The 24440-nt window shown below is 56.4% G+C and overlaps 15 protein-coding genes across 15 annotated transcripts; 9 read left to right on the forward strand and 6 right to left on the reverse strand.

The window, feature by feature from the left end:
- Positions 1 to 30: 30 nt before the first annotated feature.
- On the reverse strand, positions 31 to 1188 carry PHSY_006274 (hypothetical protein; the record flags this gene model as incomplete). The annotated part of the gene is made up of 1 exon (XM_012336877.1): positions 31 to 1188. One exon carries the CDS (start codon positions 1186 to 1188, stop codon positions 31 to 33), a length of 1158 nt encoding a protein of 385 aa, XP_012192267.1.
- Positions 1189 to 1374: 186 nt separating this feature from the next.
- Positions 1375 to 3162, forward strand: PHSY_006275 (hypothetical protein; the record flags this gene model as incomplete). Its single annotated transcript, XM_012336878.1, has 1 exon — positions 1375 to 3162. One exon carries the CDS (start codon positions 1375 to 1377, stop codon positions 3160 to 3162), a length of 1788 nt encoding a protein of 595 aa, XP_012192268.1.
- A 177-nt stretch (positions 3163 to 3339) lies between these two features.
- On the reverse strand, positions 3340 to 3765 carry PHSY_006276 (hypothetical protein; the record flags this gene model as incomplete). Its single annotated transcript, XM_012336879.1, has 1 exon — positions 3340 to 3765. The coding sequence occupies one exon, from the start codon at positions 3763 to 3765 to the stop codon at positions 3340 to 3342; it is 426 nt and encodes a 141-aa protein (XP_012192269.1).
- A 725-nt stretch (positions 3766 to 4490) lies between these two features.
- On the forward strand, positions 4491 to 5492 carry PHSY_006277 (tricarboxylate transport protein, mitochondrial precursor; the record flags this gene model as incomplete). The annotated part of the gene is made up of 1 exon (XM_012336880.1): positions 4491 to 5492. The coding sequence occupies one exon, from the start codon at positions 4491 to 4493 to the stop codon at positions 5490 to 5492; it is 1002 nt and encodes a 333-aa protein (XP_012192270.1).
- A 419-nt stretch (positions 5493 to 5911) lies between these two features.
- Positions 5912 to 6211, reverse strand: PHSY_006278 (hypothetical protein; the record flags this gene model as incomplete). The annotated part of the gene is made up of 1 exon (XM_012336881.1): positions 5912 to 6211. One exon carries the CDS (start codon positions 6209 to 6211, stop codon positions 5912 to 5914), a length of 300 nt encoding a protein of 99 aa, XP_012192271.1.
- A 61-nt stretch (positions 6212 to 6272) lies between these two features.
- On the forward strand, positions 6273 to 8041 carry PHSY_006279 (nonribosomal siderophore peptide synthase SidC; the record flags this gene model as incomplete). The annotated part of the gene is made up of 2 exons (XM_012336882.1): positions 6273 to 6304; positions 7489 to 8041. The coding sequence occupies 2 exons, from the start codon at positions 6273 to 6275 to the stop codon at positions 8039 to 8041; spliced, it is 585 nt and encodes a 194-aa protein (XP_012192272.1).
- Positions 8042 to 8200: 159 nt separating this feature from the next.
- PHSY_006280 (phosphatidylserine decarboxylase) lies at positions 8201 to 9091 on the forward strand (the record flags this gene model as incomplete). The annotated part of the gene is made up of 1 exon (XM_012336883.1): positions 8201 to 9091. One exon carries the CDS (start codon positions 8201 to 8203, stop codon positions 9089 to 9091), a length of 891 nt encoding a protein of 296 aa, XP_012192273.1.
- Positions 9092 to 9241: 150 nt separating this feature from the next.
- On the forward strand, positions 9242 to 9592 carry PHSY_006281 (phosphatidylserine decarboxylase; the record flags this gene model as incomplete). The annotated part of the gene is made up of 1 exon (XM_012336884.1): positions 9242 to 9592. The coding sequence occupies one exon, from the start codon at positions 9242 to 9244 to the stop codon at positions 9590 to 9592; it is 351 nt and encodes a 116-aa protein (XP_012192274.1).
- Positions 9593 to 10588: 996 nt separating this feature from the next.
- PHSY_006282 (hypothetical protein) lies at positions 10589 to 13372 on the forward strand (the record flags this gene model as incomplete). The annotated part of the gene is made up of 1 exon (XM_012336885.1): positions 10589 to 13372. One exon carries the CDS (start codon positions 10589 to 10591, stop codon positions 13370 to 13372), a length of 2784 nt encoding a protein of 927 aa, XP_012192275.1.
- A 94-nt stretch (positions 13373 to 13466) lies between these two features.
- On the reverse strand, positions 13467 to 14288 carry PHSY_006283 (hypothetical protein; the record flags this gene model as incomplete). Its single annotated transcript, XM_012336886.1, has 2 exons — positions 13467 to 13769; positions 13866 to 14288. The coding sequence occupies 2 exons, from the start codon at positions 14286 to 14288 to the stop codon at positions 13467 to 13469; spliced, it is 726 nt and encodes a 241-aa protein (XP_012192276.1).
- Positions 14289 to 14801: 513 nt separating this feature from the next.
- PHSY_006284 (hypothetical protein) lies at positions 14802 to 15569 on the forward strand (the record flags this gene model as incomplete). The annotated part of the gene is made up of 2 exons (XM_012336887.1): positions 14802 to 14889; positions 15004 to 15569. 2 exons carry the CDS (start codon positions 14802 to 14804, stop codon positions 15567 to 15569), a joined length of 654 nt encoding a protein of 217 aa, XP_012192277.1.
- An 875-nt stretch (positions 15570 to 16444) lies between these two features.
- PHSY_006285 (probable translation elongation factor) lies at positions 16445 to 17854 on the forward strand (the record flags this gene model as incomplete). The annotated part of the gene is made up of 1 exon (XM_012336888.1): positions 16445 to 17854. One exon carries the CDS (start codon positions 16445 to 16447, stop codon positions 17852 to 17854), a length of 1410 nt encoding a protein of 469 aa, XP_012192278.1.
- Positions 17855 to 18173: 319 nt separating this feature from the next.
- PHSY_006286 (hypothetical protein) lies at positions 18174 to 20927 on the reverse strand (the record flags this gene model as incomplete). Its single annotated transcript, XM_012336889.1, has 1 exon — positions 18174 to 20927. The coding sequence occupies one exon, from the start codon at positions 20925 to 20927 to the stop codon at positions 18174 to 18176; it is 2754 nt and encodes a 917-aa protein (XP_012192279.1).
- A 378-nt stretch (positions 20928 to 21305) lies between these two features.
- On the reverse strand, positions 21306 to 21924 carry PHSY_006287 (hypothetical protein; the record flags this gene model as incomplete). Its single annotated transcript, XM_012336890.1, has 2 exons — positions 21306 to 21568; positions 21726 to 21924. The coding sequence occupies 2 exons, from the start codon at positions 21922 to 21924 to the stop codon at positions 21306 to 21308; spliced, it is 462 nt and encodes a 153-aa protein (XP_012192280.1).
- A 924-nt stretch (positions 21925 to 22848) lies between these two features.
- PHSY_006288 (likely protein kinase) lies at positions 22849 to 24198 on the forward strand (the record flags this gene model as incomplete). The annotated part of the gene is made up of 2 exons (XM_012336891.1): positions 22849 to 23144; positions 23400 to 24198. 2 exons carry the CDS (start codon positions 22849 to 22851, stop codon positions 24196 to 24198), a joined length of 1095 nt encoding a protein of 364 aa, XP_012192281.1.
- Positions 24199 to 24440: the final 242 nt, after the last annotated feature.

Below are 24440 nucleotides of genomic sequence, written 5' to 3' on the forward strand. Positions count from 1 at the left end.
TCGTACTTTGCATCATTGCATTGTCATCTACTATTTCTTGCCGCCTTGCAGGTATGCCATCATCGCAGCCACACCTTTGCTGACTTTTTCCACATCCCTGAATGTGAGGCTCAGCCGTGTGTGCCGTGTCAGACTACCGTCTTCCTCCTTGGCTTCCTCAGCTTTACTGTCGCCAGACCCAGCCCTAGCCATGTTCACCTTGCTTCGAATCTGTTGGTCGACGAGCAGATCATGGTTGGCGACATGGACCAGATGTGAAGCCGTATCGACTTTCCTGTCAGCGATACCATGGAGGTACGACTTGTAAACGTGTCCTGTCGTGATCAGCAAGGATCTCGGCTCTTGCAATATGCTGAAGACGGGATTTGGCTCCCTCGCTCTGGCTCCCCGTACGATCTTTACGTTGCCTTCCATCCTCTCCTTGGGTACAATCTTGGTCTTTGTCGAGTCCTCAAGATCATTACCGTCCGTGGATCCTGTGGCGCCATCCTTTGTCGCTTTTTCGTCGTGCTCTTTCATACGCTTGTCAAAGTCCTTCTGAAGATCCTCATCGACATATCTGTAGACATCGAGGAGCGTGTGTGACCCCAAGCTGATGGTCGCTACAGCTGGAAAGTAGGCGGGACCATCTTCGTGCGGCATGATGCCCTGACCCGCAAGGTATTCGTTCACTAGGCAGTGATTCGGCTCGCCATGCTTCGATGCTTCGAACGCCCCCGTCTTGCGCAGTCGAGCGACAAGGTCTGGATAGCTTGAAAGAAAGTCTGGCATCGCTTGTGGCATCAACGTGTTGTTCTTGGCCAGGACCTGCCCACCCCATTCCTGCAAGCGTCTGTTCTGCAGCACTTTCCATTTGGGCTTGGGCGCCGAAAGGATAGCCTCGGTGAGGAAGCGTTCCTCGTCTTCCGAGATGAAGTTGGGAATGTAGAAGAAACCGCCTTGCTCGTCGGGTTTGCCATCGGGCTGCTCTGATGATGACGATGCGAATTGGCTTGGACTCGCATTGGCAGGGATCGGTATCCGATACCTCTCGAGATCCCAGCTCTCCTCCGCTGGCTCTTCCAGTAGCGACATGACGTGCGATGCTTCGAGCAGTCGAGGTTGAATGGTGTAAGAGCGGAAAGGTGGACCCTTGACTTTTTGCGAAGCCAAGAAACGGTTGAGTTGCTGCGCTTTTTGGTTTGCCATGTGGAGGCGCGGCGACGCGGATCACGGAGCAGCCGACATCCGAGTCCGCTTTGATGTGTCACACGCTCATCATTCCCTTTGTCTTTCATCTCGCTCCATGCCACCTACCAAACACATTCAAGGGACTCAGCCCGCAGCATAATCCTCCTTTTCGGCCACATACGGCTCAGCCTCCCGATCTCAAGAATGTCGGACCACCAACATGATCATAGTAGCGAGGCATCAGGCTCAAGACCACGTTCACCTTCCTCGACAGCCCACGACGACGTCGCTAGGCTCGAGAGCGACCTGATCCCATCACCACCAGCATCTTCGCACGGACTCTCAGCCTCGGATCCAAGCTCTGCAGCAGTCAGCTCCGCCAACGTAGACGGCTCCGCTCGCGTGTATCGCTTCCCCAGCGACCTTCCACCGCGTTTCGCAGGGTCGAGCGCAGACCCGGACCCGAACGAGCGCGTTGTCACTGTGCGCGACTTGAGGTCCAAGTCGTGCTGGATCTGCTCTGAAGACGATGAAGATCCAATGCCAAGCCAAGGTCAAGGTTTGTCCGGAGAAGCCCCCGCCACACCGTCGACAAGACCGAAACGGTTCGTGCATCCGTGCAATTGTACACTAGTAGCTCACGAAAGCTGTCTTCTACGATGGATCGATCAGAGTAAACGAAACCATCCCTTGCAAAACCAGGTCACCTGTCCGCAGTGCAAAGCACCGTACATCCTCATCAACAACAAGACCACGCTCCTCAAGATCTTTGAGTTCTTCGACAAGCTCGTCACGCGCATCGAGCCGATCGGTGCCTTTTCGATCCTCGGCGGATCCGTGCTGGTGGCATGCACAGCGTACGGATCTGTAGCCATCCGTATGGTCCTTGGAAAAGATGCCGCTCGAAGGGCGCTAGCTTCTCCTTGGCCATGGCATTACTGGGTCGACATCCCGCTCATTCCGTTCGCGCTCATCGCATCGAGGCTCAACATTTTCGAGTCTGCCATGACGTGGGTCCCGACCATCGTCGCTTTCCCCATCACTAGCATTCCCATGGCCACAGCGACTGCTGCTCACGGCCGCCTCTTCGATCGCTACCTCGAATCGAGCATCTTCAGTGCACGCTCCTATCCACCAGGACCGGCACTGACAGCCCTCCTTGTGCCTTGGATCCGCGTCTTCTACCTCGCACTCAAGCGCAAAGTGTACCGCGCCGTGCTGGGTCCGTTCTACGGCAGCAGGAGGAGCGGCTCTTCCAGACGGACGACAGGAACGGGTCGCAACAGACGCAGGGTGGTCATCGTCGGCGAGGCGGACAGCTACCTGGTCGACGGCGATGCAGCTTTGGGTGCACAGCCTATGCCCGACGGTATCGGTGGGCCGATGGCGCAGGTGCAGCAAGACGGCAACGGTGACGACGAGGGCGATGATGGTCCTATGCAGACCGTCTACGTTTCTCATCACTCGCTAGCTCGCCTGTGTCTGGGTGCGCTCAGTCTGCCATTTGTCGCCAACGTCATGGGTCGCATCCTGGGCTATTTTGCACGCTTCTCGCCGCTGCTGGCACGCTTCTTGGGGATGAAGAATGTGCAGCCGCCGTCGTCGTCGATGCTCTCGTCGTTCTACACGACCAAAGCCACGCCGACGACTTCGTCGAAAGCAGCATCCGAATCACCCTCGCCGATCGCATCTCTCTTCCGCGGTCAACTTCCACTCTTCGACAGTCAGACCATAGACGGGAAGAAAAACGTCGCAAACGATGCCAACAAGTCGTTCTCAGAGCGTCTCACGCTGCTCGGCTATTCGCCGCGCTACGATGACCTCGACCCTGTGTGGTTCCGCAACGCAGTGGGCGCCGCCGTCTTCATCGTGGTCAAGGATGCGGGCAGTCTGCTGTATCGTCGTCTGCGTCTTAGTCAGAGGGACAGGACATCGATCAAGGACTTGCCTTTCCAAGCCGGGCTCGTGTCTGGTCTCGATCTGCGCAGTTGAATCCATGTCTTTGTCTCAATCGAAGCGTCTTCTACGTTCTGATCTGGAGCTGATTGTGTGTGGGTGTCAAGATTCATGTGTGAAATGCGTGTGATGATGTACAGCCTGCCTGCCACAGCGCAGAGTGCCATGTAGACAGACACATGATGTGATGCGACGATCTGCAGGGACGAAAGACTACTTTTTACCCTTCTTCTTTTTCTTCTTCTTATCTGATGCTGCGCCTGCTGCCGCTCCCCCATTCGAGGCTGATGCTGATGCTGATGCAGCCGGCGCACCTGTCGTTTCCGTTGCTGTTGTTGCTGGTGTTGCACCTTCCGCCGCTGCTGCTGCTGCGGGTGCAGGTTCTGGATTCGCATCTTGCAAAGGCTGCTTGGATCCCGCCATGGCAAACGTCATTGCCTTGTTGAACACCTCCAGTCGACCCAGGATCGCCGAAGACCGCGTTCGGTATTTGATGGTGGTGGTGTCATCCGTCACTTTGAGCGTAAGGCTGTGTGTCGAGGGTCTGGATTTGATGAGGTAGCGGGTCTTGTGCGGGTTTTGCTGGTACAGCTTGATGCTGCGTTGCTGGAACTCGGGCCAGTCTTTGATGTACACCATGATGAAGGGGGTCTTTGTGTGGGCGCAGATGCTGGAGCGCGGGTTGCGATCGATTTCGTGTGGACGTGTGAGAGGATGCAAGGGAGTCGTCGATGGTTCGAATGCTTAGGACAAAGCCGAGCGCCGCTGTCCGAGGGAGAGACGGCCGTCCAGGATCGTGGAATGAACGTCGGTGTGTCACGCGCTTCTGACCTGTTCGATTTGCGCCTGTCCTCCCGAGCCGAACGATACAAGCGTTCAAAGAAGCTGCTAAGAAAGTGTTGGAGAGAGATCGAGGTTGATGGGGGTTGATGCGGAAAGAGGAGGTCGTCTGAGAATCCTCGATTTGAGCTTTGTATGGCGTCACGTGGATGTGTCGGTGTGCATTTTTGGTGCCCCAAATTGTCTCGAAAGGATCCTCTAACATTCGTAGGCGAGATGATAATTCTCGGTGGTTGAAAGCCTGAATGTGTGCCCGAAGACGATGATGAAGCCGTCAACCCGTCAAGTCTTCCTGCTGCCGAGTCAGCAAGCAAGAGCCAATTCACGGAACTGTCACAGATCCGATAAGTTGGCGTCCGTGACAACCTCCTCCACCATTTTGGTCCTACCACCTATCTCTTCTTCTCGGCTTCTACTGGCACCTTCGATACAGACGACGCCTGCGGACCTCCGAGACTTTCACCCATCTTGAACCCGTCCCACTCTCCGTATCACCAGCGTCCCGCTGTAAGCATCATATCACCATGAGCACCACGGCGTCCTCCACCTCGAGCTCCATCTCGGAGGCAGCATCCAAAACCTACAACTCCATCAAAGATATCGCACCGGGACCCAAGAAGGCAGCCTCAACACCGACCCAAACAGCGCAGCGTCAGGACAAGCCACTCTACTCGCTCATAGCTGGTACCACCGCCGGTGCCGTCGAAGGCTTCGCAACCTACCCTATCGAGTACACCAAGACCGTGTCGCAGTTCGCAGCTAAAGCGGGAGAAAAGGCACCTGGTCCCATCACCATCGTCCGCAACACCATCGCCAAGGATGGCTTTATCGGACTCTACTCTGGCTGTGGTGCGCTCGTCACGGGCAATGCGATCAAGGCCGGTGTACGATTCGTCAGCTACGATCACTTTAAGACGATGCTCAAGGATGAGAACGGCAAGCTTTCCGGTCCACGATCGTTGCTTGCTGGATTGGGCGCAGGTATGATGGAGGCCATCTTCGCAGTGACGCCTTCCGAAACGATCAAGACCAAGCTCATCGATGACGGTAAACGTGCGGTACCCAAGTATCCTCGAGGACTCATCCCTGGTACCGCAGCCATCGTCAAGGAGGAAGGCATTCGAGGAATCTACCGAGGTCTCTTCCCCGTCATGTTGAGACAAGGTGCCAACTCAGCCGTACGATTCGGAACCTACTCGACGCTCAAGAACTTTGTCAGTGGAAGTGCACGACCAGGTCAATCGCTACCCGGTGGCATCACCTTCGGTATCGGAGCCGTCGCTGGAATCGTCACCGTCTACGCCACCATGCCATTGGACGTCATCAAGACTCGAATGCAGACGTTGGAAGCACGTACAAAGTATCGAAACACCTTCAATTGCGCCGCCGTCACATTGCGCGAGGAAGGCTTGCTCGCCTTCTGGCGCGGTGCCACCCCCCGTCTCGCCAGATTGGTGCTTTCCGGTGGTATAGTCTTCACCGTCTACGAAGAAATCATGAGCGTTCTCGGTGCAAAGACCATGTAAGGAAAAGTGTTGCAGCTGAATTCATGTGACACCTGCAAACATCCAAGACCGTGTGCGAAGCGAATCATGTGCATCTGAGCTTGGCTGAGGGTATTCGCGCATGCGACAAGGCGTGCCGTTCGCACGATCGCAACTCTGAGCCTTCTTGTACGGGTTGTCACAGTCACAAAGTCGCGGACTCAATCACACACAACACTCGCGCCAAGCCCGGTTCGGGAAAAGAAGTCTCTGTTCGGAAAGGAATCGAGACGGAAACATATCATAGTACAAGTGCGGTTCGATCGCGGCGACTAGACAAGCCGCATCGACCGTCCAGCGCAGCCAACAGGCCGAGGGGCGAAGCGGTACACGAGAGGATACCACATTGGGGAGAAGAGAGTATCAAAGGAGCTCCAAAACACAAATGACCGAGCAAGCGATCATCGGCGCTTGTTGTAGGCAGCCTTCTCGGCCTCGGCACGAGCCTTGTCGCGCGTGGCCATGTCGTTGTAGGGCTTCTTCTCGGCCTCGGACATCTCCTTCCACTTGGCACCGAGGAGACGGCCAATGTCCCCGAAACCGGCGTCCGAGTTGGCCTGCTTGACACGCTCACGGTGGTCCTGCGAGAAGAACATGTATGCCGAGAGGGGACGCTTGGGGGCGGCGGGGTCCTTCTTGGACTTGGTGGTGCGCTTCTGCGTCGAGGTCGACGACTTGGTCTTGGTGTCTGCTTTGGCCATCTTGACGATAGTCTGAGGAGGCGGCAAGTCCGATCGTGATCGAGAAGGACGCGAGGCAGCAATGCAAGGCGGGTGCAGGTGCGGAAACGTGAGGTGAGCAAAGCGGAACAGGGTCAGCAAGTGTTGTCTGCAACGTCAAATGTCCCACACGGATGATAATGGTCCCAGGCGATGGCGAGAAGAACCGGAAATTCTGAAACACAGACGCGACATTCGAGACGCGTTGGCGGTGTGCGTGGGTTCAACGGTCGAGCCACTTTGTACGTGAAGCCCAGGCGTCGCGATGGTGGGAGTGGTTGCTCACTCTCGTGCTGATCGCGACGAGCGCCTTAGCGTCCGACAACAGCGGGAAACATCACTGCCCTAGTCGTCGTAAGCTGAGTCAGTCTGTATAGGCGTGGTCGCCCACCAACAGCCTTCAGCAAAGCTTCACCGATGCCCCATCACCGCCGCGAGCCAGTGGATGGGTGATCGTGCGGATGAACGGTCCACGCGTGTTGGGGCTGATCGCGACCAAGACGTTGCAGATGATGGCGTCTAAAGTGATTCGCGATGTTGTGTGACCATTGACAATAGCGTGGAAGGGCATTGTCACGTCTCGACGCGTCTGGCTGGCCAAGGGGATGCGAGATTGGAATATGCTCACCTGTGTGTGTGTATGTGTGTGTGTGTGGTGTGGGTGAGAGAGTTGGCGGAGAGAGGCAAAGGGGAGTTTTGAGTGGGCGACGATTTTGGCGGGGGGGTTTGAGTGAGCCAGCCAAAATCGTGCCCTCGACCTGGATTTTTCGAGCCTGGAGTCTAGGTGCCAGCCTGTGTTTCTTTCCATTTGCGGTAGCAGACCAGTCAAATTCGGTTTGGCTCAGCGAGCCTCCAAAATTCGAGGCAGCAGGCCAGTCACCGACGCGCTCCAGCCAAGACAGCACGACGTTTCTGTGTGTCGCGCTTGGACGCTTGAGCCGCGGCGAAATGGCACGCACACAAGTGCCTTCGTCTATTTTTCGAGCCAGCAGATCAGTACATTCGCACAACTTGCCAGAGATGCTTCCATCCATTCTGCCCGACTCGCCGTCGCTTGACGCACATCTGCGCTGTGCCGTTGCAGAGGCGCCATATCGACCATGCTCGACAGCTGACCAGCCGGAACCTGAGAGTGCCATTGCCTAGACCTCCTCCGGTCGTGGACGGACGGCTCGCCATCGCGACATCAGCACCACAAGAGGGCTCTCCTCGTATTGTCCGTTGTCCAGCTTCCATGTTGATTGTGCCTGTTCTCGCAGCCGCCATGCCGTCCTCGAGAATCATTTTCAGCAGCAACTTGGCTCGCTACATCGCCACGTTCGTGCACAGAGATTTATCTGCTGCGTCCATCGAGAGCGCTCTCTCAATATAGAAGAAGAAGGCACGATGCAGGTGCGCAGCAAGCAGATGCAGGTGCGAGAAGGACCCTTGCCAGTTCTCACTGACGTACCCGGCACAGATCGTGAGCTTGAGTTTCATGCTCTTTCGCTAGCTTCATCCCCGCATCGACTTGGCCTCGATACCTTCGCCGCGCTGCACGGTTCAATGTGCGAGGGAGGCTCAAAGTGTCGCATGGGAGGTCGACTCGACCTTCTCGGCTTGGTCCGTGCCATTTGGCAAGTCGAATTGATCTCTGCATCCGTCAAAGGCGGGACGGCACGTTGTTTTTTCTGGCAGACAAGCCAGCTTTTCCTGAGAATTCCCCCTTTCATACGTCGATCTTACATCTCGTTCGATTATTCTGAGCTTCTGATTGCCGAGCCACGGCTGCAGCCAATCCTGGTCACCGTGCAGCAGTTGTACATCTTTTGAGACCCCCTGAATGTGAACCGGCGGCACCGTCGCAAAGGCATGCTGAGTGCCAAACTCTCATCCATGCTATCGAGTTGACGACGACCAGCACCATTGTGGGTCAACATATCCACCATGTCATCACACCAAGACGTAGATCAAGGACAGGAGCACGAGTCGATGGCACTGGTGCTCGAGCACCTCGTCTCGTCGGGACCCGTCCACGAGACAGGCGATCAGCTTCAGGCAGGTACCTCGGACCACTCTGCCATCACGCCCGCACCAGTATCTGTGCAGAAGCATTCGAAATGGTGGGGTCGCTTCTTCCCTGGCAGCCTCGAGTCGACCATGGATCGTCTTTTCGCAAGCCACCACATGGGCAACTATGTCGCCATCCGCGGGCATCCGGATCAGAAGATCTTCGAGAGCATGCCCATCTATGTGCGCGTGGGGATGCATCTGCTGTTCTACAAGAGCAAGGAGCAGTCGTTTCTGCGCTACAAGTCGGTGGAGGATTTGCTCAAGACCGTGTCTGTGCGACAGGGTAAGGTGTACGACGACGAGTCCAACCCGCACGCCGTGCTGGAGCACATTCAGAGCTTCATCAAGACCTACTCGATCAATCTGGATGAGCTACTGCAGCCGGATCCAACCCAGTACCCCAACTTCAACTCGTTCTTCTACCGCAAGCTGAAGCCTGGAGCGAGACCGATCGCCGAGCCCGCGAATGCGTCGATCGTGTCGTCTTGCGCTGATTGCAGGCTGACGGTCTTCAGCGATGTTGCCGAGTCAACCAAGTACTGGATCAAGGGAGACGGTTTCACCTTGAACAGGCTGATTGGCGATACCAACCTCGCCGACCGATGCTTCCCGCCGGGCAGCTCGATCGCCATCTTCCGCCTCGCTCCGGCTGACTACCACCGTTTCCACCATCCGGTAGGGCCGGCCGTGTGTGGACCGACCAAGCACATCGGCGGAGAGTACTTTACTGTGAACGTGAGTAACCTCGCCTGTGCCATGAGTGCTATGATCCGGTGTGCTTGTCTTGAATGCTTCGATCGATCGTACTGACCTCTTGATCCCGATCTTGCATCCGAATTTTTGGTCCTCCTTTTTCGTGTCGCTTTTCCACTTTCCTGCTCACACTCGCGGGCATTTCCGTTGGCGTACCGCCCCGCAACTTGTGCCGTCTTCGACATCGACACGTGGGTGAATCCGTACATGCAGCCGCAAGCCGTCAACGCCGAATTCGACGTCTTCTCGGGCAACCGAAGGGATGTGCTTGTGCTCAACTGGAGTCCTAAGGGCGAATCTGGACCTTCTTTCCCCGTGGCCTTTGTCGCCATCGGCGCGATGCTGGTGGGCTCCATCGGCTGGACGAACGCCAACCAAGGCTCGAGCGTCCAGCGCGGCGACGAATGCGGCTACTATGCCTACGGCGGCTCGACCAACATTGTCGTCTTTCCGCCCGAGAGCAAAGTGGAATGGGACCAGGATCTACTCGACAACTCTCGCAAAGGTATTGAGACCATGGTCCGCGTGGGGGACCGTATCGGCATCTCTACCGCGTGATCCGACACTACACGTTCGCGCTCCTTTCACCATGCTTCATAGTAGACATATATTCACTCAATGCATTACGAAAGAAGTGTCAATGAGAGATCGCTATGCACAGCGTCACTGAGTCCGGCGATGTGCGTGTAAAAGTGCAAGCAGTAAGTCCACGCCCACGAGGGGAGGAACCAACAGGTCGTCTGACTTGTGACACGCCGTCCTTAACGCGTCTTCCAGATTTTTGTCATTTGGATGAAAGGGGAGAGAGGTGCTCGAAATTCATGGCCGCTCTGGAAGAAGACAGCCTCGTGCCGAATGCGTGGAAAATCAGCCTCTTCAAATGCGCCCAAATTCCAGCCACCCTGCAGAGCAGCGGACCGCGGTCGCAAACTCAGCTGCCACTCTGAGGACCCTGTGCTAAACCTTCAATCACTGAGCACGGATCCAGCTCCTCGTCTCCATCCTCTCGCAACATCCGCAAACACCATTGACCACCGACGGCACAGATCCTATTCCAACATCCCATACCTGATCTTAGAGGAAACACCACTGCAAGGCTGACAGCTGAGCAAGTGGATCTTCTTCGCATCCGACACCATTTCCGCCTCACGATTTGGCCTCGCATCTCACAATCTTGCGAGACATGCGGTGACATTTAACTCACGAGCGCCCGAGCTCGTCAACGGGCCACGCAGACTACCTCGTCAGGAGATCTCGTGCGCTGCGGGACCTTCACGGCTGCCTCTGACACCTGCACGCTCAGCTCACTCCAGTTCACATTCTGGCAACGGCAGCCTGGACAGCAGCAAGCATGGTCTCGCCAGTGATACCGACAAGCCGAGCGGCCCCAGCAAGACCAGACATACCAGAAGATCGTACAGCTACACACAAAGTAGAAGCAAGATCTCACCTGGTGATACACGCGTATCTGATATCCGCACACCAGGCGATGCTGCCCAGCCGCAGTGGTGGGATCGAGCGTCTACAGGCTCAAGCCGGTTCCTGGACCAGTCAATGGACGCGCTCAATCGGCAGCTAGCCGCCACGGACTGGCCATTCCACCCATCCAGATCTGAGGATCTGTATCGAGATGCGTATCTAGCACATCCGGATCGCTTCGACTGGAGGAAAAGCTGTGGATCGATATTGCAATCGCCTGGTCGTCATGCTGCCACAGCCCGCCCACCTCAACGCAGAAGAGCCTCAGCCTCCATGGTGCGCGGGCAGGAGAGCAAAATGGCAGCCAAGACCCGACGCACAGCCGAACGCAAGATGGACGACCGATCCCTTCGCATAAGCCGGGAGAAGGCGGCGAGCCTGCTCTCACGCTTCGGCGAACGTGAGCCCATCCGCCAGCAGGCCAAATTGTACCGCGACAGATGGGCCGAGCTGCTGAATCACGAACGCATGCAGGAGCTCTACGCCATCGCAGAGAGACGCAAAGCTCCCATCGACAAGCTCATCGAGGAGGGCATCGCCATCGATGGATTGCAAGGCTATTGGCAAGACGACAGCAAGCGTCATTTCGGCAAAAGAGTCGCTGTCTTCAAGCTCGATGCCGCCGAACCGCTCCCACGGACACTCTTTCGTGCCGGCGACAAAGTCACCATCATGCCATCTGCACCGCATTTAGCCGCCAGTAATGATCCTGCATCGCTTTTAGAGGACGAGGTCGTGATCGAAGCCGAAGTTGTCGAGCGACAGCGCAACTTTATCCGTCTCAAGTTCGACGAGAGCGATGAAGATGTCGATCTTGTTTCGTGCCCTTCGTGGCGTCTCGACTACGGATTCAACGACTTGACCTTCGATCGCATCAAGGCAGCGCTCGAGGCGATGGACCATGATGTTGAACACATCGAGAACCAGTACGGCTCACGCTTCCAGTACATCCTTTCCGGCACCCGATTGAGCGATGTCATCCTCGGCATCGAGGCGCCATCGGATCGCGTGAAGAGGGGCGCATTTTGGGAAGACGCTCGTGTGCAGAGTTGGTACGATCGATTCGCTCGCCAAGATCCGATCGTCGTCCACGGCGATCCGTTGCCTCAACTCAACCGCTCACAGACACAGGCTGTGGCCATGATGCTTCGTGAGCGCATCTCTCTCATCCAGGGTCCTCCTGGCACAGGCAAAACCCGCACCATTGTGACGGCCATCAAGTTGCTCAAACAGGACTTCAAAGTACCGCATCCGATCATGCTCGCCGCGCACACCAACGTTGCCGTCGACAATCTTGCGGACGGCTGCATCAAGGCCGGGCTGCGCGTTGTGCGTATCGGACCATCGGCACGTGCCAGGGCAGGTATCGATCAGCACACGCTTGACGCCTACTTCTTGCGTCATCCGGGCAAGCAACGTCTCGATCAGATCAAGAGGCAGCTCGATACGCTCGACAGGCTCAAAAGCGAATACGAGATGGGTCGTATGGGCGCATTGGGCACGAGCACAGCATCTGCTTTACGAGAAGAGGCCGACCAAGACGAGGCTGCAATCGGCCAAGCCGAAGCGCCGAGCTGGGAGGACATGATGGCAGAGCGAGAAGAAGAGCGCGAGGCCGCACAGCCTCAGGGCGGCACCGCATCGGAAGAATACGAGGCTATCAAGAAGCAGCTGAGTCGTCTCAAGGCCACGTACTTCTTCCTTCGCGCCTCGATTCGCGGGGAGATTCTCAACGGCGCCGACGTCATCTGCGGTTCAGCTATTGCGGCAGGCTCTCCCGAGCTAGACATGATCGATCTACCGGTCGTGTTCTTCGACGAGGCATCCATGGCCACCGAGCCGGTCTCGCTCGTGCCGCTCATGAAGGGGTGCAGGCATCTGTCCATCATTGGCGATCACAAGCAGCTGCCTCCCGTGGTCACGAGCACGGAAGCCAAACAAGGTGGGCTCTCGCGCAGTCTCTTCGAGCGACTCATCCACAGCGGCAACGGCATTCCATCCACCATGCTCAACGTGCAATTCCGAATGCATCCCAGCCTAGCTGATTTCCCCAATAAGACCTTCTACGACGGCGCGTTGCAGAACGGAGAGGGCACAGAGCTGATCCCGCCTGTCGACTCGAGCTACTGGCCCTCTGTCGCGGGATGCTCAAACGAAGACGCACGACGCCTCTGTTTCATCGACCACAAGGGACGCGAGACCAAAGCTGCCGACTCGACTTCGTTGTGCAACACATCCGAGGCGCGCATCGTGCTCGACATGGCGATCGATCTGCTTCAGCGAAACCCAGACTTGAGCGGAGACGACATCGGCATCGTCACTCCGTACGCGGGACAGCAGGTGTTGCTGGAAAAGATGCTGCATAACGAAACGTCCCAAGCTCGTCAACAGGCTGCCAGCATCCTCGAGACACGATCTTCGGAGCTGGGCAGCATCGACATTCACACGGTCGACGGATTCGAGGGCCGCGAAAAGAAGGTCATTCTCTTCTCGACGGTGCGGACCAACGCGCAGGGCTACGTCGGCTTCCTGGCTGATGGCAGGCGACTCAACGTGGCGCTCACCAGAGCCCAAAGTGCGCTGTTTGTGATCGGTAACATTGACACTTTTAAAAAGGCTCAGCTCAGCGAAGCTGCTTACAGCCGTGTCGAGAGCCCGAATCTCGAAGCACTGCAAAATTACGCGGCGTACTTGGAGAAGCGAGGCGCCGTTGTGAGTCGCGACGGATCCGCTGCAGACAACGAGCTAAATGAGGTGGACGAGGAGGAAATCGTGGACAGCGACGCAGTCGAGGCAAGGGAGACGGATGCCGATGCGGCCGACTGGCAGCACGTGCTCGCCGAACGCGATGCCGCTTAGAGTGAAGAAGATGCTGTTCTAGCTTGCTTGGTGTTACTTTCTGCATTTCAATTTAAGGGCATTTGTGGGAGCGATGTAACGGTGATGTTGTGGATCATGTCTGTGCTGACGAGTCGAGAGCGGTGGTGCGACGGTTCCAAAGAAAGGCGCTGTCGACAATCACTTCTTGTCGAGGTTGTTGAGTTGGCTCTCGACCTGTCAAGGCAAAATAGTTACATTGGACGGCAGGTTCATGAGAAGGTGAATTGTCAGCTTCGGCGTCGCTCGCTCTACTATTACGCGGCAACAGCGGCGGTCTACGTACCTCATCAAGGTGTTGGCGCTGCTTCTTGATCGAGTCGCGGAGTTTTTGGAGCTTCTCCTTCTCGGCCTGCTGGACGTACTGGTTCTCTTGGGCCTGGCGGTCACAGAACGATTGTAGAAAGAGGAAGAAGAACAGTCAGCCGCACGATCTGTGTTTGTTCACGAACCACGTCAAAGTCGCAGAACTTACCTGTTCGCGCTTGTTCCAGCCTTGGGAAGAGGCGGTGGCACCAGCCTTGTCCGTAGGACCGTCGGCGTAGCCTCGAGCAGCCATGGCGAAGGTGGGCGACTTGGTGACGCGAGCGAGCGAAGAGGTGGAGACACGGAGGAGAGACATGTTGGCAAGGAATACGAGTTTGCGAAAAGACGATGCTGTTGTTAGTGAAGCAAGCTTGGTCAAGTTGACGTCGATGTAATTGACATCTCGGAGCTTTCTGCGCTTTGGCGAACGTCCGAAAAGGAGGTTCACCTTGTCGAGGGAATTTGACCCTCCTCGCCCGGCGCATCGGACCCTAAGAAAAGGAGGGGGAAATGCTTTGCTTGCGAAGGTAAGGTTTATATAAGTTGGCTTTTGCTGCGTATTGCTCCTCGCTGCCCCAGCATAGCTCAGCATAGCTCAGCATAGCTGCGCTCGTCAGCCGTTGACTCAGCCAGGCTTAGCACGATGAATGATCGAGGCTCCGCAACAGAGGTGGTTGGCTGTGTATGCTGTTCAGTTGAATCAGCATCAGGTGGCCCATTCGCGTGAGATGACTGTTACAGTGTGCGTGCTTGACCAGAACCATTTACGCACGAGAGACGAGACTGATCGCTTTCGAGCGAGCTCGAAATGTTTGGAAATGTTAGTGCGGAAGTGCTCGGAACCGTTTGGCAACTCGTAGATCGGGCACTCAAATTATGCTGCAATTTCAGGAATTTCATCGCAGGGTGCAAGCGGCTTCGACCAGGCAAGGCAGCAGACGGCGCTATTTGGACTGGTTGTTGCATCAAGGGCGAGCCGGTTCCGCAGACTGGAACGTTCGCACTGCGTGGTGGCCATCACCGTCGTCGACATCGTGTTGGTTGATATCGTTCTTCTCTACACCTTGTATTGTCACCAACCACACACACATCGTCCTCATACAAAATGGTTTTCGCCCAGCTCGTTGCCCGCTCCACCTTCGGCGCTGTACGTATCAACGCCATACACATCGCTATTGGCACTCGAATCCGGAGTAGCTAGCTAGCACTTGCACATCTCGACATTCAATTGCATTCGACATCGACTAGGACGCCGCAGCTGACAAAGACGAATCTTCTGATGCATCTGACATTTATGACGTGAACAGGCTCGATCCGTATCGCGATCGCAGGTGCGAGCTCTCTCCAGCTCTGCCGTCGCTTCCAAGGGTACGCATTGGCCATTCTTACAGCATTCGACCTCGCATCAGTTCGGTCGACTGACTTCTACAATCGATGCTATCAATGTTCTGCTCTTCCTTCTTCCGCAACAGACTTCATCCAGGAGCTCTACGTCAAGGAGCTCAAGGGCTACAAGGCTCCCCCTAAGGTGAGTTCGCAGCGCCGAACACATCACAGACCAACACTTTCCTTGAACTGTCCTGGACTGACTCTTGTACATCCCCACGATCCTGAACCATTGGCAAACAATCAGGCCGCCGACTCTCACAAGGGCCAGGTCCGCGAGTTCCAGACCCCCGCCGCACCCAAGGCACCTGCTGTCCCCTCGTCGTCGGAACTTTCCTCTCAGCTCGAGGCGTACGCCTCCTCTGAGCCTGACCACGCCGAAGCTCCCACCACTTCTTCGTCGGAAGGTGCTCTCACCGAGGGCGGCGATGTCAACACCTACCTCCGTGAAGCTGCTGCCGACATCAAGGTCGAGGCTCACCACTAAATTGCTAGAAGCTCGCGCGATCTTGGGATTGGACGCACATACCAACCTTTGTCACACTCTCATGTAAACCCCAATCCGTCCCTTGTGTTGGCTCGGTAAACGCAAAGGACATGATTCTAGACTGATGACGCTCGGGTGCTGTTCGTGCGCAGCTGATGTTCCGTAGACGGACACGAGTAGGCTATTGAGCCAGCTGGACCCGTGAGGAATGAGGCTCCAATGATGTCAAGAGGCCCGAGGACCATCATGCTTTCTTCGCGAAGGCGAGCGCTGAATATCATTCGCACGAAATTGACCGCGAGGACCCAGCCAATCCCTTTGTGCTGGGAGAGCGCAGCAAGTTAGAGTGGCAGTCGTGCGACCTGATTTTGAGAAGAAAAAATGACTCGCGCGTCCTGTCTCTCTTTTGCAACGGCTGAGCCCTCAACTCTGTAATTCGTCCCAGAGCCTGTGTGTGTCTCTCTCTGCTGAGCAGCGACTGGACGGGCAGCACCAGGAACCGAACGACTTTCTTCCTTTTTTTCGGGGCTTTCGAGTTGCGAACGGCCAGGCGACACCGAGGTTTGAGAACGTCGGCACCACCGTCACCTTCTCACTTTCCACTGATCACCCTCACATCCACAGCGAAAGGAACCGGATCACCCGCGCTCATCAGAAACATCGTGGAGTTTTCATTCTCGATCGGTTCGCGTTTCTTGCATCTGTAACCGGTCCTATCGTCACTTTGTCTGCATCGGCGCATCTTCCGATCCCGTCCGTTTCAGCACTTTCACACGGAAGCTCTCGATAGCATCAGCGAGCATCAACACCGTAGCATCACCTTATTCTATTCGACAGGCTCGACGCTCGTCGGACGATATACTTCTTCACCCAAAATGGCAGCAGCAGTTGCCTCGAACGGCGACGTTCAGCAGATCACAAAAGACTTGCAGGCGGTCAGCATCGACTACGACAACCTCAACCCTCTCAGTCCCGAAGTCATCTCCAAGCAGGCCACCATCAACATCGGCACCATCGGTCATGTAGCGCACGGAAAGTCGACAGTCGTAAAAGCCATCTCGGGCGTCCAGACGGTTCGTTTCAAGAACGAGCTGGTCCGTAACATCACCATCAAGCTCGGTTACGCCAACGCAAAGATCTACAAGTGCGAGCGCGAAGAGTGCCCGCGTCCGCAGTGCTACAAGTCATATCCCTCCGACAAGGAGCCTCACCCGGACTGCGAGGTGCCCGGTTGCGGCGGCAAGATGAACCTGCTTCGTCACGTCTCGTTCGTCGATTGCCCTGGTCACGACATTCTCATGGCTACCATGTTGAACGGTGCTGCGGTCATGGACGCTGCGTTGCTCTTGATCGCCGGTAACGAGTCGTGTCCCCAGCCTCAGACTTCCGAGCACTTGGCTGCTGTCGAGATCATGAAGCTTCAGCACATCATCATCCTGCAGAACAAGGTCGACTTGATCCGAGAACAGGCGGCGGAGGAGCACTGGAAATCCATCATCAACTTTGTCAAGGGAACCGTAGCCGACGGCGCACCCATCGTTCCCATCTCGGCCCAGCTCAAGTACAACATCGACGCTGTCAACGAATACATTGTCAAGCGCGTCCCCGTCCCCGTTCGTGATTTCACCTCTCCACCACGTCTCATCGTCATCCGATCGTTCGACGTCAACAAGCCCGGTGCCGAAGTCAACGAGCTGCGAGGTGGTGTTGCCGGAGGATCCATCTTGTCCGGTGTGCTCAAGATCGGTCAGGAGATCGAGGTTCGTCCTGGTATCGTCACCAAGGACAACGAGGGTAAGATCCACTGCAAGCCCATCTTCTCCAGGGTCGAATCCTTGCTCGCCGAACACAACGATTTGCAATTCGCCGTTCCCGGTGGATTGATCGGTGTAGGAACCAAGATCGACCCCACCCTGTGCCGTGCCGATCGACTCGTCGGTCAGGTCCTCGGTGCTGTAGGACAGCTGCCTGCCATCTACACCGAGTTGGAGATCAACTACTTCCTGCTCCGTCGTCTCCTCGGTGTCAAGTCGGACGACAAGAAGCAGACCAAAGTCCAGAAGCTGGCAAAGAACGAGGTGCTCATGGTCAACATCGGTTCCACCTCCACCGGCGGTAGGGTCATGAGCGTCAAGGCCGATCTCGCAAAGATCTTCCTAACCAGCCCAGCGTGTACCGAGGTCGGCGAGAAGATCGCCCTGTCGAGGAGAATCGACAAGCATTGGCGTCTGGTCGGTTGGGGTACCGTGCGTCGTGGAACCACGTTGGAACCCGAGACCAACTAGAACCGACACAGCCTGGTACCCGGTTGGGTTGTGAGGAGCAGTCAAGCTGTTGATATTATCTCGGTGTGATGTAATGCATCTTTCAGTCAACAACGCTTTTCTCAGTGACGTGAATGCGCTCAATGTGCGTGGTTTGAACGCCACTCTCGCTTTTGCAAAAATGTCGTGCAAGCTCATTCAGGTTCGGCGAAAGCAGCGAAAGCGCATCGCAAAGTTGCCAAGTGAATGTGTGCTTCCGTTGCATGTAATTAGGCGAACCGAAACAGACAGATCTAAGAACTGCGACCTCATCACGCATCCCCCACCACCTCCCCCACCTTTACGGAGAAGCAATAAACTTGCCAGCAGTGCACATCCTCACCACCTCCTCAATCCTCACCCCATCCGACCCCGCCTCTTCCACCGTCGTCACGCCCAAATTCGATATCGTCCTACCCACAATCCTCCACTTGAGATGCACGGCACTCGGCACCGTCTGTCCACCTTGAATCTGACACCTCGCCAGCAACTTGTGCACCTCGCTCTCCGAGATCGAAAGCCCTTCGTTGATCTTCCAGAACAACGACTTTGTTTCAGCGACAAACGTCGCCGTTGGTTTCGACATGATGTTGCTGACGGTGGAGGGTTGAACTTGGACGGCGAATTGCAGGTCTTGGATCATAGCGGGTGCGTCGGTGACGGAGGAGAGTCGACAGCTGGCGTTGGGAGTGTACGTCATGAGTAGCGACGTTTGATGAGGTTCACACCTCCACTGCGCATGGAGCGAGAGCGGTACGTACTCGGCTTTGCGAGCCTCGGAGATGTGCACCTGATACTTGAGAACCACCGCTTGCGACCCACTACCCGGCAATCCACTCCCCGCCCCCTGTTCGAGCAACGCCTTCACATCCAACAGATACTCGCCCGGATTCGTCCCGCCCGGCACCGCTTTGAGGAACGCCGGATTCGGAGCCGCTTTTTCGAGTTGCTCGAACGCATCAATCCGAATATGCAGTGGCTTAACAGCACCCGCCAAACTCGATCCGACAGCCACACTGAGCTCACCCACCACCATGACCTTGGCAATCTCCCGTCCGACAAAGATGACGTTGACGCGCTCGGTCAAGCTCGCCTTGACGGGCGAAGAGGTAGAGCTGTTCTCGAAGGGGTTGTTGTTGGTGGTGGACGAAGCAACCGAGGCGATGCTCTGCGTGCGGTGTTTTCCGACGCCTGGCGTGCCGGTGAACGTGCTCTGCGTGCCGAACGGCGAAGGAGATCCGGGCACGCTCGTCTGCGGCGAGGTGGTCAGCGCTCCAAACTGACTGAGCCGGCTGCTGCTGTCGTCACCACCACCACTCGAGCCGACACTTCCAAAAGCAGGGTTGTAGGTCGTGTTGCGTACGTCTCTGCGATCGCGACGGGTGGTGCCACGTCGGGAAGGAGGCCCGCTGGTAAGAAGGGTCGACTTCATACGTTCGAGGGCGGCCTTGTCTCTGGACGCATCTTCGGTGATAGGCTGACTGCTGATGTTCATGGTGCTGACGCGGTTGTTGAGCGAGCTGTCGAACGTGTCTCGCGAGGCCTCCTGATCCTCGTCGTCCAACAGAGAAGATCCAGCGACAGTGCCGGCGCCGACGGCACCGACAGCTGTTCCGCCGAGACCAGCCGTCTCCCAAGGCTTGCGATCTGGTGGTGGAATCGAGTATCCCTCCGAGTCGACAAGAGGCGCAGCAGTCGAGGAAGAGGGAAGGTTGACGGATGGCGTGTTCGCAGAGGTCTTCTTGGCCGGCGCTGTCGAGGGAGTGAGCGGCGCCATCAGGCCTCCGCCCAAGCCAGGAGCCATCGAGTCGATCGAATCATCGCCACCGGCAGTCAGAGCGCCGGCGTCGCGGGATGACGAGCCTGCGCCTGCTGCTGTAGAGTTCTGTCGAAGAGTTCCGCTCCGGTTGATCGTCGAAGAGAAGGACGAGTCGGTATGGTCGTCGGGAAGATCGCCATAGACGGTCTGGGTGTTGGCCGAATCCTTGTTGGAGCGTCCACGGCCGAAACGACTGAAAGCATTCTTGAGCGTCGAGCCGGCTGACTTGGTGGTCGTGCCGTCTTGGGTGCTGCCCATGGTGCGATCGGCCGAGTGGATGGATGCGGTTGATGCGCCAAACTCACCCATGCCGGCACCATTGGACCGACTGCCACCACGCGCCGAGGTGTCAGCCCCAGTGCGACTGCTGATGCTGCGACCGGCGATGGAAGATGAGCGGTTGAGAGCCGCCGGTGCCGCGGCAGCAGCGGAGGGACGCGAGGTGGATGACCTGCCGTTGCGAGCGGTGGAAGAAGTCGCGCCGTTTTTAAGGATAAAGTCCTGCATGTCGGCTTGTGTGTCGAAGCCGAGGCACTCCTGCATGGTCTTTTCGGAGCTCGACATGATGCGCTGTGCAGCATCGCTCTGCGCGGTCTCGAATTTGGCAACGGTCTCCTTGAGCAGCTCAAGCCGTTGCGCGTCGATGCGTTGGTAAGCTTCAAAGGCAAAGGGAGCCTCTGTCTCCCAGATCTCCATGGTCTGCGCTATGGAACGCTCGGTCTCCTGTACTTTTGCATTTGCCTGCGACGCCTTTTTGGATGAGGCGGCTTCGAGCTTCTTGGTATCTTTCTGGAGTTGCGATTCGAGCGTGTTGAGCTCACGCAGTGTGTTGGCGATCGAGTCGTCGTGGTCCTTGATGCGGCTCCATTCACCCTTGGAGCTGGCATTGCGGATGGGTGCCTCGCATTCATCGGCGATACGCCTCTCCAACTCGCCGTGGGCGCTGGCGACCTCTGCCAATTCCTGTACTAGGCGCTCGTAGACGGGTGCATAGCCGGGAGGGATCGAGGAGGGATCGGAGAGGAAGTTGCGTTTAGAGATCTTTTGGAGCTGCTTGAGGTACGTCTCTTCGAGCTCACGACGAGCGGCAAAGTAGTCTGCAAGTTCCTCGTTGAAGAGCTTTGCTTTGCGGAGGCGCTGCTGGATCAGATTCGCCGAGTCGCGAGGCTTTCCAGGTACAAGAGCGTTGGAATAGGCGCTAGGCGCAAACGTTGCGCCCGGATTCGTTCCCGCCATGCTGCTGCCTTTCAGGAGTCCGCAGGATGTGTGTGAATCAATAACCTGCGTCTATGGTTGTGCGAAATGGTCGTCGAAAGATTGCAAAGATTCCGGCTGGGTATATGACGTTAGAGCTAAGGAAGCGGACGTCAGCGATCTCAGAGGGTGTCAAAGGGAAGAAGAGGAGGAGGGTATGATTAGGTGTCAAGCAATGCTACACATGACCACATCGGATGAGATGAGCCGTGCGGCATTCCGCTCGTGATTTTGTACGCCCTTGCCTCTCCCCGCATCACTCGTGGCTCATTCCAAGGTGGAGAGCCATCCCGATTCGTAGCTGCGAAATTCGTACGAGAGACGCAAACAAGTTCCAAGCCGACGCGTCAAACTTCAGGGCTAATAGAAAGGTGCAACTTCCGATCGTCGGATCTGTTTGTTGTTCGAATGGTGAAACTGAGGCGCGAAAAAAAGCAGGCATCTGAGCTGTGTCTCAGCAATATCGGTACAGTGACGACACGCATCCGTCCCGGACGGGGATCGACATTCTGCGCTGCTTACGACCGCTTCTGTGTCGCTTGGTTGATTCCACTTAATGGCTCGAGTGCGGAAACGATATCGACTCGATTTGTCTGTCACAACGACGATGCTCATGACACCACCTGAGGTGAAGACCAGCGAGGACAAGAGACAGAAGTCTGCCTTTCGTATCGCCGCGCACTCGTACAGCGTGCTGTATGGGTTGCTAGCTGTCTCGGCTCGCTAAGGCCTGGCTCTGGTAGCGAAGCGTGACCTTTCCCTGAAGTGAACCCTGGATACTTGTCTTCTTCGCGAGAACCCTGAAATGGATCTGCATCGTGGTTGCCGTCCGACACCTTCGTTCGCTCTCGCCGTCAGAGTCTCTTGCGCGCTGTGTTGGCAGACAGCGGTTTGCCAGGACGCTGCGATGGTATCTAAGATTGCTCTTGACTGGTTGCAAATATGTATCAGCCGTGCAGAGCTGCCGCGACTCGTGCATTTGAGGTGCTCCGCCCTTTTGCCTTCGCTGCTCCCATTCCACCGCTTGAAGCCGAACTCATGTGCCTTGTGGCTTGCAGGATTGTCAATCCTTCCGGCACGATTGCCGCACGCACAACCTCAAAGACGCCTCGACGGCGACAGACACACAGCTCATCTGCGTCAGTTTTAGAGTTCCTGACCAATCCTTGTCCCCAGAACACGGAAAAGAGGACGGAGAAAGGATCCCCCGTCAAGGATAAAAATAAATAAATGGATAAAAGCCCGACCGCTGTGTTGAAGACGTTTCTCTCCTTGATCCGGCGTCGATTTGGCTGACTGCGCGTCAGCGGACTGTTTCTCGGTCTCGCCGTCAGCTCCACAGTGCCCCCCCCGTCGCTTTTCCGCCGTGCTGCTCCTCACTTGCTCTGTGGTCTGTGTCCGCTGCGCTGTCCCTCTCCTGCCTCAGTGTAATCTTCACGTCCCTTGCCACGCAGGGAGACACATCCATCCCTGACCATTGTCTCGCATCCCGCGTCGTCTTTCTGCCACCTCCACCACCATCATCCACTTTCCTCAACGCAACGTCTGCCTTAGTCGAGACTTTGTCCGTTTATCGCTGCTTGGTCCTTTGATCCCGTCACGACCAATCTCCCTCAAGCTTCACTTGGCCCTTTCGACCGACTTTTTCTTGGCGCAAACGGCTGCCCTCCTTCTGATACAAACTCGCCCAATTGGCTCGTCGTGTACAACGTCTTCCTTGCTTTCAAGTCGTTCCCGTAACTCGTCAGGCTTCTCTCAAGTGTCACCGTTCTTTTCTTCCACCTGGACCACACGTCGTCGCATCTCGGTATCCACCCTCGTTGATCGGGAGACCTAGCAACGCTCGCATTATCTCATCGCTCCAGTCCATCCCGTCCACTGTAGCTCCAGCACTGCCAGCAAGATGGCCGACTTTGTCAAGCTTTCCATCTTCGGTACCGTCTTCGAGGTCACCACTCGATATGTCGACTTGCAGCCCGTCGGCATGGGTGCTTTCGGTCTTGTATGCTCCGCCAATGACCAGCTCACCAACACCTCGGTGGCCATCAAGAAGATCATGAAGCCCTTCTCCACACCCGTGCTTTCCAAGCGTACCTACCGAGAGCTCAAGCTGCTCAAGCACATTCGCCACGAGAACGTGCGTATTTGCCTGATTTATGCCTCGCCGCGAGCACTCTCGCACGCCAAGCGTGCCTTCTAGTAATGAGACAGACTTTCTGACCCTTTCCCTCCTTGCTCGTCGGCTTATCCGCACAACAGATTATCAGCCTTAGCGATATCTTCATCTCGCCTCTCGAGGATATGTAAGTGTCGATTCTCCCGCAAGAGCGCGCGCAGACAAGGAAGCAACAGGCTCTATCGCTGGACCGCCAATATGCAACTTTTCATCTCGAAGGATTGCGGCTGACACTTTGCCTTGCGTTCCTCCGCGTACTTGATCAATCATCCCAACAGCTACTTCGTCACTGAGCTACTTGGCACAGATCTTCACCGACTGCTCACCAGCCGTCCGCTGGAGAAGCAGTTCATCCAATACTTCTTGTACCAGATCCTCCGCGGTCTCAAGTACGTTCACTCGGCCGGTGTCGTCCACCGTGACTTGAAGCCCAGCAACATTCTCGTCAACGAAAACTGCGATTTGAAGATTTGCGATTTCGGTCTTGCTCGTATCCAAGACCCGCAGATGACCGGATACGTCAGCACAAGGTACTACCGTGCTCCCGAGATCATGCTTACTTGGCAAAAGTACGACGTGGCCGTCGACGTCTGGAGTGCAGGATGCATCTTTGCAGAGATGCTCGAAGGCAAGCCCCTTTTCCCAGGAAAGGACCACGTCAACCAGTTTTCCATCATCACCGAGCTCCTCGGCACACCACCAGACGAGGTCATCAAGACCATCTGCTCCGAGAACACGCTCCGCTTCGTCCAGTCGCTGCCCAAGCGAGAACGCGTCCCCTTCTCACAAAAGTTCAAGAACGCCGACCCGATGGCGTTGGATCTGCTCGAAAAGATGCTCGTCTTCGACCCTAGGACGCGTATTAGCGCCGCCGAAGCGCTCGCGCATCCGTATCTTGCTCCTTACCACGACCCTACCGACGAGCCCGAAGCAGAGGAGGCATTCGACTGGTCCTTCAACGATGCTGACCTGCCCGTAGACACGTGGAAGGTCATGATGTACTCGGAGATCCTCGACTTCCACAACATTGACAACTCGGGTCAGGATGAGGGTCCCGTACCGCCCGTCGCCGCTTAAATTGCACGCGGAAAACTGTCAGAGCGACCGCAAGGGTTGCGCCCGCCATCCTGCATTCCCACGTGCTCGCCATGTCTGCGGGGCCGACGTGGCCCTTTCTGCACAAGGCAAGCACGCCTCGCGCACGTCAGCATCAAGCAAGCGTGCGTCCGTCAACCTGCTAAATAAACGCCGAGCTGCCCTTCTCGTGGCGCTTCCTTTGTGTCTGGGCGTAGTTGTATTATACAAGAGAGCAACACGCA

This window comes from Pseudozyma hubeiensis, assembly GCF_000403515.1.
Source record: "Pseudozyma hubeiensis SY62 DNA, scaffold: PHS58, whole genome shotgun sequence".
Classification (NCBI taxonomy): Eukaryota; Fungi; Basidiomycota; class Ustilaginomycetes; order Ustilaginales; family Ustilaginaceae; genus Pseudozyma; species Pseudozyma hubeiensis.